At 43.6% G+C, this 12,165-nt stretch overlaps 1 protein-coding gene across 2 annotated transcripts; it reads right to left on the bottom strand.

Moving 5' to 3' along the window:
* Positions 1-92: 92 nt before the first annotated feature.
* Positions 93-9,132, bottom strand: sgpl1 (sphingosine-1-phosphate lyase 1). Of its 2 annotated transcripts, none has more exons than XM_057047632.1 (14): positions 8,859-9,132; positions 6,699-6,864; positions 6,444-6,511; positions 5,434-5,581; positions 5,131-5,210; positions 4,869-4,997; positions 4,683-4,771; positions 4,408-4,516; positions 4,230-4,328; positions 4,001-4,147; positions 3,664-3,902; positions 3,283-3,429; positions 3,087-3,207; positions 93-2,366 (listed from the first exon to the last, which is right to left on the bottom strand). In XM_057047632.1, the coding sequence occupies exons 1-14, from the start codon at positions 8,868-8,870 to the stop codon at positions 2,229-2,231; spliced, it is 1,692 nt and encodes a 563-aa protein (XP_056903612.1). In that variant the 5' UTR covers positions 8,871-9,132; the 3' UTR covers positions 93-2,228. The 2 variants fall into 2 exon arrangements, with proteins under 2 accessions (XP_056903612.1, XP_056903613.1); XM_057047633.1 differs by lacking the exon at positions 8,859-9,132 and adding an exon at positions 7,098-7,377.
* Between the last annotated feature and the right edge of the window lie 3,033 nt (positions 9,133-12,165).

The raw sequence follows: 12,165 nt of genomic DNA on the forward strand, positions 1-12,165 counted from the left end.
CGTTCACAATGTGCCTTACGATGTTAAACCTTACAGTAAATGTTATATTACCACCCGAAAGGTTCCTGTGGTGAATTAAAACTGTCCAGTGATCCATTTTAGACTGAATGTATTTTATTAAAACAAACAAAACTATGCAGAAGTGGGCAGGGGTCAGAGGGAGCACAACGGAGTGGATTACTGTTTGCTGTGGGTTGTTAGAAAAATGAAGCCCTGAAATGTTGAGACTACATACGATACAATCAGCAAGCTATACTGAAACCTGATGTAAGAGTACTTTTGTCTTCCAGTCTGTCAACACATACACATATAAGTGTGCTGAAAACGCGGTGGACATTGATGATGCTGTTGTTAGAACGCCGATTCCCTGAGGAAGACAAAATCCATGACGTCATGTGGTTAAACTCCTGAAGGCACGTGGGTGAACGCTGTTTCTGCGCGGCGCTTTACGTGTCCTCTGCACTCCCACGTCCTCTACAGTGCGTTGAAACTTTCCTCTATCCGTTTAAAAGATCTTTGATGTTATTTAAAAGTGGCTTCTTGGCCGTTGAATCATCAGAGTTTTAGCAAAAGGAAGTGGTCTCTTGTCAGGATACAGACACGGTGGCACACACAATGACTGTTAAAAATAAGAATCCCACAAATAAAAGAAACAAAAAATTCCGGTAAACATATGTATGAGGCTCAAAAAGGTCACAACACAGACACACACTCACGTTAGGGATTCATTTACACCCAGTGGGCACACAAATGCTTCACTTAGCCTACCGAGGCTGAGTTTAATCATTCCAGAGATGGCTCATCTCTTTAGAGCCCTCCGCTTCTTCAGCCTCCTTTGAAGGAACACTTCTATATTGCACAGACATGGGAATAATTGGAGGTACAGCATTTAAACAAGCAAAAACAGGAGAGCACGGAAGACAGTAGTGAAGGTCATAGTGAAGCCGTTTCACCTCAGCATCAGCCAGACTGAGAACACAAAAGCGTCACCCCCCCCTCCCAAATAAAAATTCACAATGATTTAAAAGAACTGAATGAAATGGGGAAAACCAGAATGTAATTTCTTGTTTCAATAACTTCATAAATTATTGCAGGTTTAGTAGTGCATGATAGTGTTTTAGAGGAAAGTAACCTCCAATTCACGTCACTTTGATGACATTATTTTTTTGGGTGGATTAGCCCTTTATTCCAGCTGAGACTAAAGACTTATTCATGATGGACATGGCTGCACTGTTATGTGGATGACATTCATGTCAGCTAAAAGCTGAGGTAGATGAAATTAAGACAAAAATGATTTAAACAATGCAACCATGCAGGCAACAGAGCTCAGTTTAAAACCATCTAAAACATCAATCTGCAATGATCTCCAGGAACCAAAGAGACCCGTCTGTTCTACTCTTTAAAAAAAAAAAAGGAGACATGAGCATTCTCTAAACTTTAACTATGTTTTGCTTATTGATGACGTGACAATGAGCGTCTGGAAAAAATAAAAACCTCCCTGATGCCTCTGGTGACATTCAAAATATAGCTCTCATTTAAAAACTATTTTACTAAGCACAAATGAGCAAACACTTGCACTCATTCTTCAAGCACAGGGTTGGTGGGCTAAGGATGCAGATTAAAAAGCAACAGTTCATCCCTTCAACTTAAATTACAGAAAATGTGCCTTAAACTTGGTTAAAATTGTTTTTAAAAACCAACAACCTTAAACTGTTGTTAAAACTGTTCTGATAAAACAAAAAGTACATTATACCAAGCGCTACAAAATAAAACAGTTAAAATTTCAAGTGATATCTTGCGAACCCCGATGGGTTTATGTCAAGGCAGTGCAGTTATAAATGCTGCCGACAACAGCGACGCAACACGAGGCTAGAGCATTACACCTGGAGCGCCGCTAGAGGGCAGCACCGCATTACTAATAGGCTTTCAGTGGTCTGTGCGGAGAGGAAGAATGAGGCTTCTGCCTGAAATGTTGGACAAGTGTAAAACACAAAGGCATGTGACAGAGGCTGAAGTTGAAATGAAACTTAAGAGATTAAAAAGAGGACAGATTCACTTCAGATCTATAAAAATTAAATAAAAATGCCACAACGTGTTTGGAAACAGTCGTTTGTGTCAGTTTGTGCTTCGATAACGATGATTTCCACATTGGCGTAAGTGATAAGGCAACTGCTATGTAATTAACTTGGAGCTCTGGAGGGGGAAGGGGGGGCAGGTCTGCTCCCATCTCAGTGGTCTTTACCATTCATGTGGTTGCTGTTTGAATTTACCGCTTCGGTGCTGTACAGACAGTCCAAGAACCCTTGGGAGATCTCCGTCACCAATGATCTGTCGGGGATGGCCTGGGCCATGCCGTAGATCGCTCCCTGAAACAACAGCACCACAAATAGATTAATTACACAGGCTCACCCTTTCATATAGATTAGACAGATCCGAGGAGTTCTTTGTTTTTTCTGTTTATTTACACCTGAGGCTAATCAGGTATATTACATTGGGGAACACAATTTTTGTTGAACTGGGTCTGACAGCTAATTTTTGGGTACGGAATCTAAAACTGATCTTGGATTTTTTTTATCGTGTCAACCTATATGTAGTTCAAAGTATCCACTATAGGATATTGACATTACTGACCTATTGGGAGCTGCACTCTCTCAATTGTGACTGCACAAACAAGTTGCCACGTAGCTTTAGATGAGTCCAATTGTAACCAGCTGGCAAGTCTGACTACAGCTAATCAGTGGAATTTTGCTTATCTGGAGAGGAAGCTGAAGAGAAAAAAACGACGTGCTAGAAAAAGACTGACTGCATGCCAATTTTAGTTTTAATCAGCATAAAAATCTACCTCAACAGAATTTGTTTTCCAAATTGTTCCCTGGTGTTCAATAAAAAAAACCCAAACTAAAACCTGAAGCGCAGGTTTGGACACATCAGGATGCTTAGAGGATCTTTCTAGAGTAAACTTCCACCATTACCCAGAATGAACTGCAGCAAAGTCTACAGAAAGTACAGAAAGTACAGAAAGTAGAGCAGTCACAGGAGCAGCTCTGGTAAATCCAGTATGAGTGTGTTGGAACGAGCTGGCTCACCATTCCAGTGGTCCTCTCTTTGGGGTTCTTCATGATGATGGCAACCTGCTCTTTCACATCACGGATAAAGTGATCAGCAACACCGGGCTGCGTGTGCAGAACTGTGCAACAGATGTGGATGCTGGAAAAGACACTTTTTTAACTCCCATAAACTCATAACAATGTTCCAAATATCCAAACGAGCGACGATGCTTACCTGGCTGGGAACTGGAGCGTGTTGAGATTCCAGCCCTTTGACGTCAGCGCATTAGACAGACGGAAAATATCAAAGTCATCTGAGCCCAAAGCCACCACCGAAATCTCTGGATCCCCAAGCACAATCACGCCTTTAATCTCGCGGATTCTGACAATAAAATATACAAAGTTCATTGAGGTATAAAATGATTTTTTACAAAACAGACTGATGTTGGTCAGTCTGGGCTCTATTTGTTGTTTGTATGAATAAAGGCTTGTCCCTAAAAGGTCTCTGACTCCAATTTCTATCTTCAGCTTAACATTTTGCACAATTATAAAGCAGATTGGGGTAAATTGGGGTGCACTTTTCCTCTTTGCACAGCTCGAGTTTGCTGCGTCTTACTCTGTTTTGATCTTGCGTGCCGTGCTGATGATCTTCTTGGTGGCATCAATGTATCCGTTCTCTCCCATGTGCATCATGGTTGCCCAACAGGCGGCGATGATCCCTCCGGGCCTGGAGCCTGCGACGGAGGGAGAGGCGTAGATTCCTCCCTGCCAGTCTGGCGCTACAAAGTACTGGTAGTGCCGGTACTTTTTCTCACTGTAGAGGATGACTGAGGAACCCTTTGGTGCGTACCCATACTGGAGAACAAGGAGCAAAAGATACAAAGGTTGAAACAATGAAACGCAACAAAATCATGCCCTTGAGGCAGATTTAACTTGTATCAGTCATTCCTTACCTTGTGGGTGTCTGCAGAAATGCTGGTGACGCCTTTCAACCTGAAGTCAAAGGGAGCCAGGGGGTAACCGGCCTTGTCCATGAAAACGATGAGGAACCCTCCCAAACAAGCATCCACGTGCAGTGGGATGTTGTAGCGAACAGCCAGCTGGGGCACAGAGAGGACATGAGATAAAAGTGAGTTTGCAGATCAGAGGGGTAAAAGAATAACACAGGAGCTCCTTCCTCACCTTGGAAACTTCCTCAACTGGATCCATGACTCCGTGTGGAAACTGAGGTGCTGAACACACCAGCATGGCAGTGTTCTTGCCAATGGCTCGTTTCATGGCCTAAATAGTGCAGTAATTACAAGCATATTAAGTGTCTGGGACTCGGTTCAATCCCACCATCGGAGGGCCGCGCTTTTACCTTCACGTCAACTTTCATCGTTTTCTTGTCAAGTGGAATGTGAACAAGCTTCATCCCAAAGTAATGTGCTGCTTTGTCAAAGGCCGCGTGGACACTGACTGGTGCGAGGCTACAAGAGGGATACGAAGGCAAGATCAGAAATACTGCAGAAAACAGACACCACTGCAGAGAAAATACATATCAAACACTGAACAATGAAACGGTAAGAACGCCTAGATTTTTAATCAGATCTCAATCCCAAACTCCTAAAACAAGTTGATTAAATCTCCTCTTACATTTCAGGGTATTTGATGCCACGCTCATACGCAATGTCTCTGTAAGCTTTGCAGGCCATCAGAATGCTTTCGGTTCCCCCTGAAGTAACCTGGCAAAAAGTCAGAACGTGGATGGGAGTAAGTCAATCAGTGATGATCTCAGATTTTGCTTCCACGGCGTTTAAGCCAAGGTTTTATGGAACGTACTGTTCCGCAGGAGTTCGGTCCACCGTGAAAGAGCGTGCAAGCCATTCTCACGACCTCTGCCTCCATCTTTCTCACACCAGGGAAAATGTCCGGGTGAAGTGGATTGCTCCAGGCAAAATCCCCATAAACCTGAGGCAAATATCAGTGTAATCCTAAGAGCAATAACAACGACTAGATCTACACTTTTTAGGGATGTGCTGACAAAAATGAGTACAAAAATGTTCCATCCGTTGATGTTGGAATGTGCTGAAACGATACCAACCTTCACCAACAGATCTGTCAGGGCTTTATCTCCCCAGTACACGGCACCTGAGACGCATCCCTTCTCCCACTGCACCTCGTCTGCAGCAACACAGGGTGACATTAGGGACATGGACACACCGCGTATCCCGAAAAAACGGCACAAATCAGCACCATCAAGAGCAAACAGATCGGGTTAATCGATAGCTTGATCCTGAGGCCGGCCACGAAATTTTGTAGCACAATCAAATGAATAATGACAAATAAAGTATTCTAAATGTTCTTTACTGTTACATATGATGAAGAGGAGAATTCCAGGACTTACTCAGAGTCTCATACTCTCTGATTTTGTCCAGGACTTGGCTCTGAGAGAGCCCTTTGGAGGGTAACTGTTTGGTGTAACTCATCCCTTCCTTTAGAGTGCACAGACTGGCAGACATGTCTTCCAAAGCCTTGTTGAGCTGACTCTGAATCTTTTTTTTTTTTTAAAAAGAGAGAGGAAAAGCAGTCTTTAATACTCTAAAGAACTCTTGAATTGAGCAGATCTTAGCAGCCACACCAACTCCAACACTTTTTTAAATGTGAAAAGACACAAATCCTTAATTCTACAGAAAATGATGACTTGACACCGACAGGTTTTTACTAAAGTTCTCACTTTCAAACTGAATCCAGCAACCTTCAACTATTGGAAATGGGCTGCTTTTTCATCAAAACTGAAATACTTTAACGACGGGAAAGACTGAATATCAAACCGTAGGAAACATGCTCAAAATAAATACTGATGTGGATTGTGACAAATGAACCGACAATGAATGCAACAGATGAGAGGTCAAAACACTGCGTTCCTCCACTTTCTCTATAAAGTGGAGGAATTTCAAAACATCCCACAGAGAGATGTAACAGTGAGATGTTAACAAGGGAAGCAAGAATTTATAGGCATGCTCTGATGGGATTTGAGGGCCAATTTCTTTTTTGGGGGGCTGCTGCCGTTTTTGTTGTTATTCATATTCTTTATGTAACTGAGTCAAAGCTATCAGATCCAACATGGTCTACCATAAGAGACTGCTAAAGCCTTAAACTCTTTCAAAGCACAACAGTGACTTTGTTCTGTCAGGACTTTACGAAGATTCTTCATAAATCCTTAGAGCAAGCTGTTGTGACCAAAAGTAACCCACTGGTATCAACAGTGTATGATGTTAAGTGTGCCAAAGGTCTGGCTCCCGCCCCCATTCATGCTTGTGTTCAGTCATCCGAGAGTGACTCATAAGAGTCAGACAAGAAAGTCAGTGCACATCAGCTGGAAAAAGGAGGAACACAGTCACCACTGGTACTTACTGCCCCCCCGATGAAGGGTATTTTTCTGATGATCCGAAAGACCTGCTTCTTGATTCGGGACGTGAGACCTATTGGCCAACAGAGAAGCAGCTGCTGCGGTCAAAGCTTGCGCACATTTAAACACACTAAACATCAAAAGGAAATGATTTGGAAATGAGCCACGATGAGAACATTACACAACCCTTTAGATCTTTTTAAAGGCCAGTCTTGTGTGTTAGTGTCCCTCCCGTGATTCAGATGGATGTGAATGCTCACTTTCTTGCTGGAAGAGGAATCTTTTAATCCAGACAGAAACCAGAGTGGTGATGACGGTCGCTCCGATGATCTGCAGCGGCTCCAGGTCTGCGCACTGCGCGTTGACCTGACGCCTGCCCTCCTCCAAGTACAGGAGGACCATCTCCTTATACACCTGCAAGGCACTCTGCACACACAGACACATATTTTTAATAAGTCTGGAGCTCACAGAACACTTTCAGGTGGTTAGACTTTGAGTTGTAATGCTATTAGCCGAAACTAAACAACAAGATGATTCAAAGAAATCTATGTGCTAAAATAATATGTTGGAGAAACAGGGTTCTTCTGCAACAGACAGCAAAAACTTCATAAAATTTGAATTAAGAATTCTTTAAAAAAAACACAATTTGAAGTACTCACATCAGCAGACATTGTCAGAGTTTGAAACACACCAATAACGCCGGCAGTTATTCGAATGACAAGTCACTTTGTTCTACAGGTGTGGGAGAAACCGTGTGACAAGTATCAGAAGACTCCTCCCAGCTCCCAAATCGCAACTAGCGAAGCAAGCAGGGCCTTTTGCAATCACTCTCAAAAAGAAAAGACGGATGACCACAGAGACCTATAAAGGCGACTTCCCATTTTTCTAGGTTACAATAAAAAGATATAGTTTTGAATCTGAATTTATAAACTGGTAAGAGCACGCTGGAACTAAAATGGCTTTGAATGTGCAGTTTCACAAGTGCTGCAATGATATCTCGCCATTATCTGTCTTCAGCTGTGCTTTTACAACACAAAAGACATATGAGGCAATCTGATAGCTTGCTTATCCTCCTCCAATTACAAGGAGAATAGCTTACGTTTCCGAAAACAATCTCTTAAGTAATTCCAGAATGCCTTGTCTGGAGCACAATAGGGTTCTATTTTCTTTGTCAGCTAGAAAGGGCCATGTCAGCCTAAAATTCAAACATATTCTAGGTCAAATGCCGCAGAAAGCAGCTGTCATACCTGCATGTTCAGGCCACATGCACACATACAGGTTAAGCAAGACTGGCAACACAGGCTGCACGTGTTGCAAGTGAAAATAAGACAGCAGCATGTTTTATTTGAATTTTTGCGGTACTCGTGCACCTGCTGGGAGAGATTAACCCGTCTAATCTAAAGTTTGTACAGAGATCTCGCTGTTATTCAACATGTTTTCACGCTACATGCCTGCCTCCTGTGCCAAACCAGTCCGAGCTATATTTGCCTCAGGAAAACTTAATACAGAGTTCACACAAAGACCCTCAGAAGCAGCATTGTCTAACTTGCTGCTGATCAAGGGACGCCCATTCCTTTGCTCCCTGGTTCGCACAACGTCAGGCTTTTCTGTTAGTCAGAGCTTTTGTTGTCTCAGAAGGGAGGTCGTGTTCTCATGTTTTGGTGGAAATGTACTGGGCCTGAGGCACAAAGCAGCTCCTGGATAAATCAAGGGAAGCAGACAACATGCGTGGGAGTCCTTCACCAAGGCTGGTAATAAAGGAGTCATTACACCTGAACTGTCTTGTCTCTAATGCTTTATGGAGCCTCTGGCCAACATGTCCACACAATGACAAATTCATTTGCTTGAAATCCTTCTTTCTTTCACTTCACTGCTGTCAGTTGTTGCTCTGACAACTGGTGGAAGTTTCACACATCTGCAGACACACAATTCTGTCCCATAAAGAAATCCCCGAGTCTCTGTTGGTCCCAAACGCTTTGTTTGAACTTCCTGCGGTTTTATCCTGGACAGGATCTCTAATTATACACAGATGGCTCTACAAGTAACAATAGAAAGGAACCGAAATGTATATAACCAGGCTTTTGTTAATAATACAAGTACATTGCGATTAAAGAGAACTGTTGTATTGAGAAATATTATGTTACAGACGCAGACTATGATTTCGTGTTAAAAGTCGGGGGGTACAAATATAGGTTGATAGCTCATTTTGCAATCTGTAAGATAAAGCTAAGATAACTGCAGTCATTGTCATCCACGTTGGCTGTGGACTTGGTGCACAGAGCAACAAAAGTATGATCATTCACAATATGTTATCTAGCATGATAAACAAGCCCTTTATCATCTTCGGTCATCTTGTAGCAACACTGTCCTGAACATGTGCACTAATTTCTAGAAGGACGCCGAAGTGAAGCGACACTCACCCAGTAATCCATGCTTTCGGGAGAAACTCCGACTAAAAGCCGGTGTTGTTGAGAGCTACTCGGGGAAAGTCACCTCCAGCAACCAGCGTTGAGCGCTCCGCTCACATCTACATGCTACAATCAAACACAACAACAGCTAATCGTGATTCAGGAAGTAGCCGACAGACCGCAACTGCGCGTGGCCGACGAACGCGTAGATCTCAAAACGCAGTGGATGGGTCATCGAAACGATTGTTTGTCCTCCGAGTGTTTTATAAATCTGCTCAACAAAGCAGGGAGTCGCACGCCTCGACTTCCACTGCAGGTTAGAAAAGAAATGATTCTGCCTCCATATGTTGGTATAAAATAAGAAATAGTTATGTTTTTAATATTAACTGACTAATCGAGCAACGGGCAAATCTTTCCCAAGTTGTGGTTCCGGTGTGCTGTCGAATTACGCTACCTATCGAATTTGCTATTTTGTGGTTCTGCGCATGCGCAATAACTAAGGATGCAGCTGTATATTTGTGCTCCGAGCATTTCCAGTGGTAATATGCTCCCTCTAGCATATTGGTTAAAAGACATCATACATGCTGGCAATAATCTAAAGGGGGCAGTTTGATAAATATTGATTTTATACAATATGGATGGATTGTGTACTGGAAGCATTATTTGATGGGATGCTGTTAGACTATCAGAATATGCTGCACCTAAATATTGATTAAAAAAATAGAAGGAAACCACGCAAGGTTCTTTTTTATAGGGTAACAGCATGAATAGATGTAGCACAATTTGACAAAGCAGCAGGACAAATATATCAGTTAAAGCACAGGTAGCAAATTTCGACAGAACACAGGCTTCACAAGTTCTTTGAATTTCCACGTAAAAAAAACTTTGGTGTCAGAACACCTTGAAAGCACTGCTGAGGTACCCTTGAGCAATGTGCCTAACCCACAAATGCTCTCATAGGGCCCTGTGATGAGCTCGTGATTTTTCCAGGGGCGGCCCCAGACTACACCCATATTTGCTACCTCCCCATGGCCCCCAAAAGGCTAGAAAGCAGACAAAGAAAAAGAAAAACCTTCCCCAAAACTGAAATTTAATAAAAGAGCGAAGGTAATAATGATCCATCCATCCATCTTCTCCTGCTTATCCAGTACTGGGTTGCAGGGACAGCATTATGTCTCCAGGCCACCTCCAGTTTCAGCAGCGGCTCTATCGTGAGCTCCTCCAGGGTGCCAGAGCTTCTCATTGTGTCTCTAGGGATGCCTCTGCAGGGTGGTGGGGCGCACTTATTTTGGCCACATGTATCCGGCATTGAGTCCTTTTGGTCATGACTCAAAGTTTGTGATTCAAAGTTCATGACCGGAGGTGAAGGTGGGAACATATACTTGACTGGTAAATGGAGAGCTTCACCTTTGGACTCAGCCCCTTCTTTAGCATGACAGACTGATTCAATGATGGCATCACAGCAGTTGCTGCTCTGATCCTGAGGCAGGGCCTCTCCCCTGATCTGGAGGGAGCAAGCCACCTTGTTCTGGCTGAGAACCATGGCCTGGGAGTTTGATGTGGCGATTCTCATTGCAGCTGCTTCAAACTGTAACCTGCCCCAGTGCATGCTGAAGGTCCCAGCCTGAAGGAGTCAGCAAGACAACATCATATGCAAAAAGCAGTGAAATCCATGATTCCCAAACCGGAACACCTCAAGTGCCTGGGTGCTTCTAGAAATGATGTCCAGTAAAATACAGAACTGGTGACAAAGGCCAGCCCTGCCTGCCAGATTGGACATGCACTGGGAACAGCTCTTACTTTGGGCCGGCAATGTGGACTTTAGCCTTTAGCCGAGGGCCTCCGACCCCATACTCCTGAGGCACCTCACACAGGATACCAGGGAAAACGCCCCAAGGATCACCACTCCGGCCTGTCAAATCAGGGACACGGTCCCCAAATGCCATGAGATAATGCAGAGGCATGTCAGCCAAGACAACCCCGCAACATCCAGAGAGTTCAGGTACTCATGGATCTAATCCACCCCCAGTGCCTCGCCAATACCTCAGCGACTTCAGCTTGAGTGATTAACGAATCAGCCTCTCATCATCTGGTTCCTCTGTGAAAGGAGCATCAGCAGGATCAAAGAGTTCCTCGAAGTATACCATCCACCACCTGACGATGTCCCCAGTTGAGGTCAACGGCTCCCCACTTCTATTGTAAAGTGTTGGTGGGCTACTGCTCATCCCTCCTGTGTCCCTCCACAGCCTCCCCTAACTTTTCCCAGACCCGAAGTTTGGCTACCATGACTGCTCGCTCTGCCACATGTTCAGCTGGCCGGTACCTGTCAGCCTCAGAAGTCCCCCAAGCCAACTCAGCTCGATTAGACCTCTTCTTCAGCTTGACAGCATCCCTGTCTTCCAGTGTCTACCACCGGGTTCGGGGAGTGCCACCGTGACCTATACTGGAGACCTGACAGCTCCAAACTGTGCCACCAATGGAAGTGGAAAACATGGTCCACTTGGACTTAATGTCCCCAGCCTCCCTCAGAATCAGGTCAAAGTTCTCTTGGAGGTGGTAGTTGAAGACCTTCCTGTCGGAGAGTTCCATCACCTGTTCTCAACACACCCTTACAATAGGTTTGGGTCATTCAGGTCTTTCCTTCTTCTTACCCTGCCAGCAAATCCAACTTAACACCAGATCAGTTGACAGCTCAGCCCATCTCTTCACTTGAGTGTCCAAGTTTTATGGCCAGAGGTCAGATGACACTAACAAAATCAATCATTGCCCTCTGGCCTAGAGTGTCCCATAAAAAAACAAAATAAAGAAATTGTGTGTAACCCTAACCCTACATGTGTGTGCTTGCTTTTGTGTTAAAAGTGTATTTCATGCTGTGGGCAGGACTCAGTCCATAAAATGATCATAATCACCATTTAGTGAAACTATGTCAAATTCTACATACATTTTCTGGCACTTACAGTTTTTCTCAATCACTTTGGTACATTTTTCCAATCATTCTTGCAATTTGCAGAAGATCAAGTGCATTTCTCAAAACAGTTTGAACAAATAGCAAAACACCGTGGATCACCTGCAAAAGCCAGTCTCTTGCTCAAAATCCTTAGTCCATCCCTCAAAAGCAAGTTTTTGTGTCAATATACTTGTCAGTGCCATCAGAATGTTTAATCATTGTGTCATTGTGTACGGATAAGACAGTCAAATTCATTAGTCATGTTGGCAATTGAATAGTGCACTTTGAAGGGACATGTTGATGTAAAATGTGGTTTAGGTGTGATGACAAGTGTTGTACATTTGACCTCATATAATGTATATGTGTAAGATT

The sequence above is a fragment of the Takifugu flavidus genome, chromosome 11 (genome assembly GCF_003711565.1).
Source record: "Takifugu flavidus isolate HTHZ2018 chromosome 11, ASM371156v2, whole genome shotgun sequence".
Lineage (NCBI taxonomy): Eukaryota > Metazoa > Chordata > Actinopteri > Tetraodontiformes > Tetraodontidae > Takifugu > Takifugu flavidus.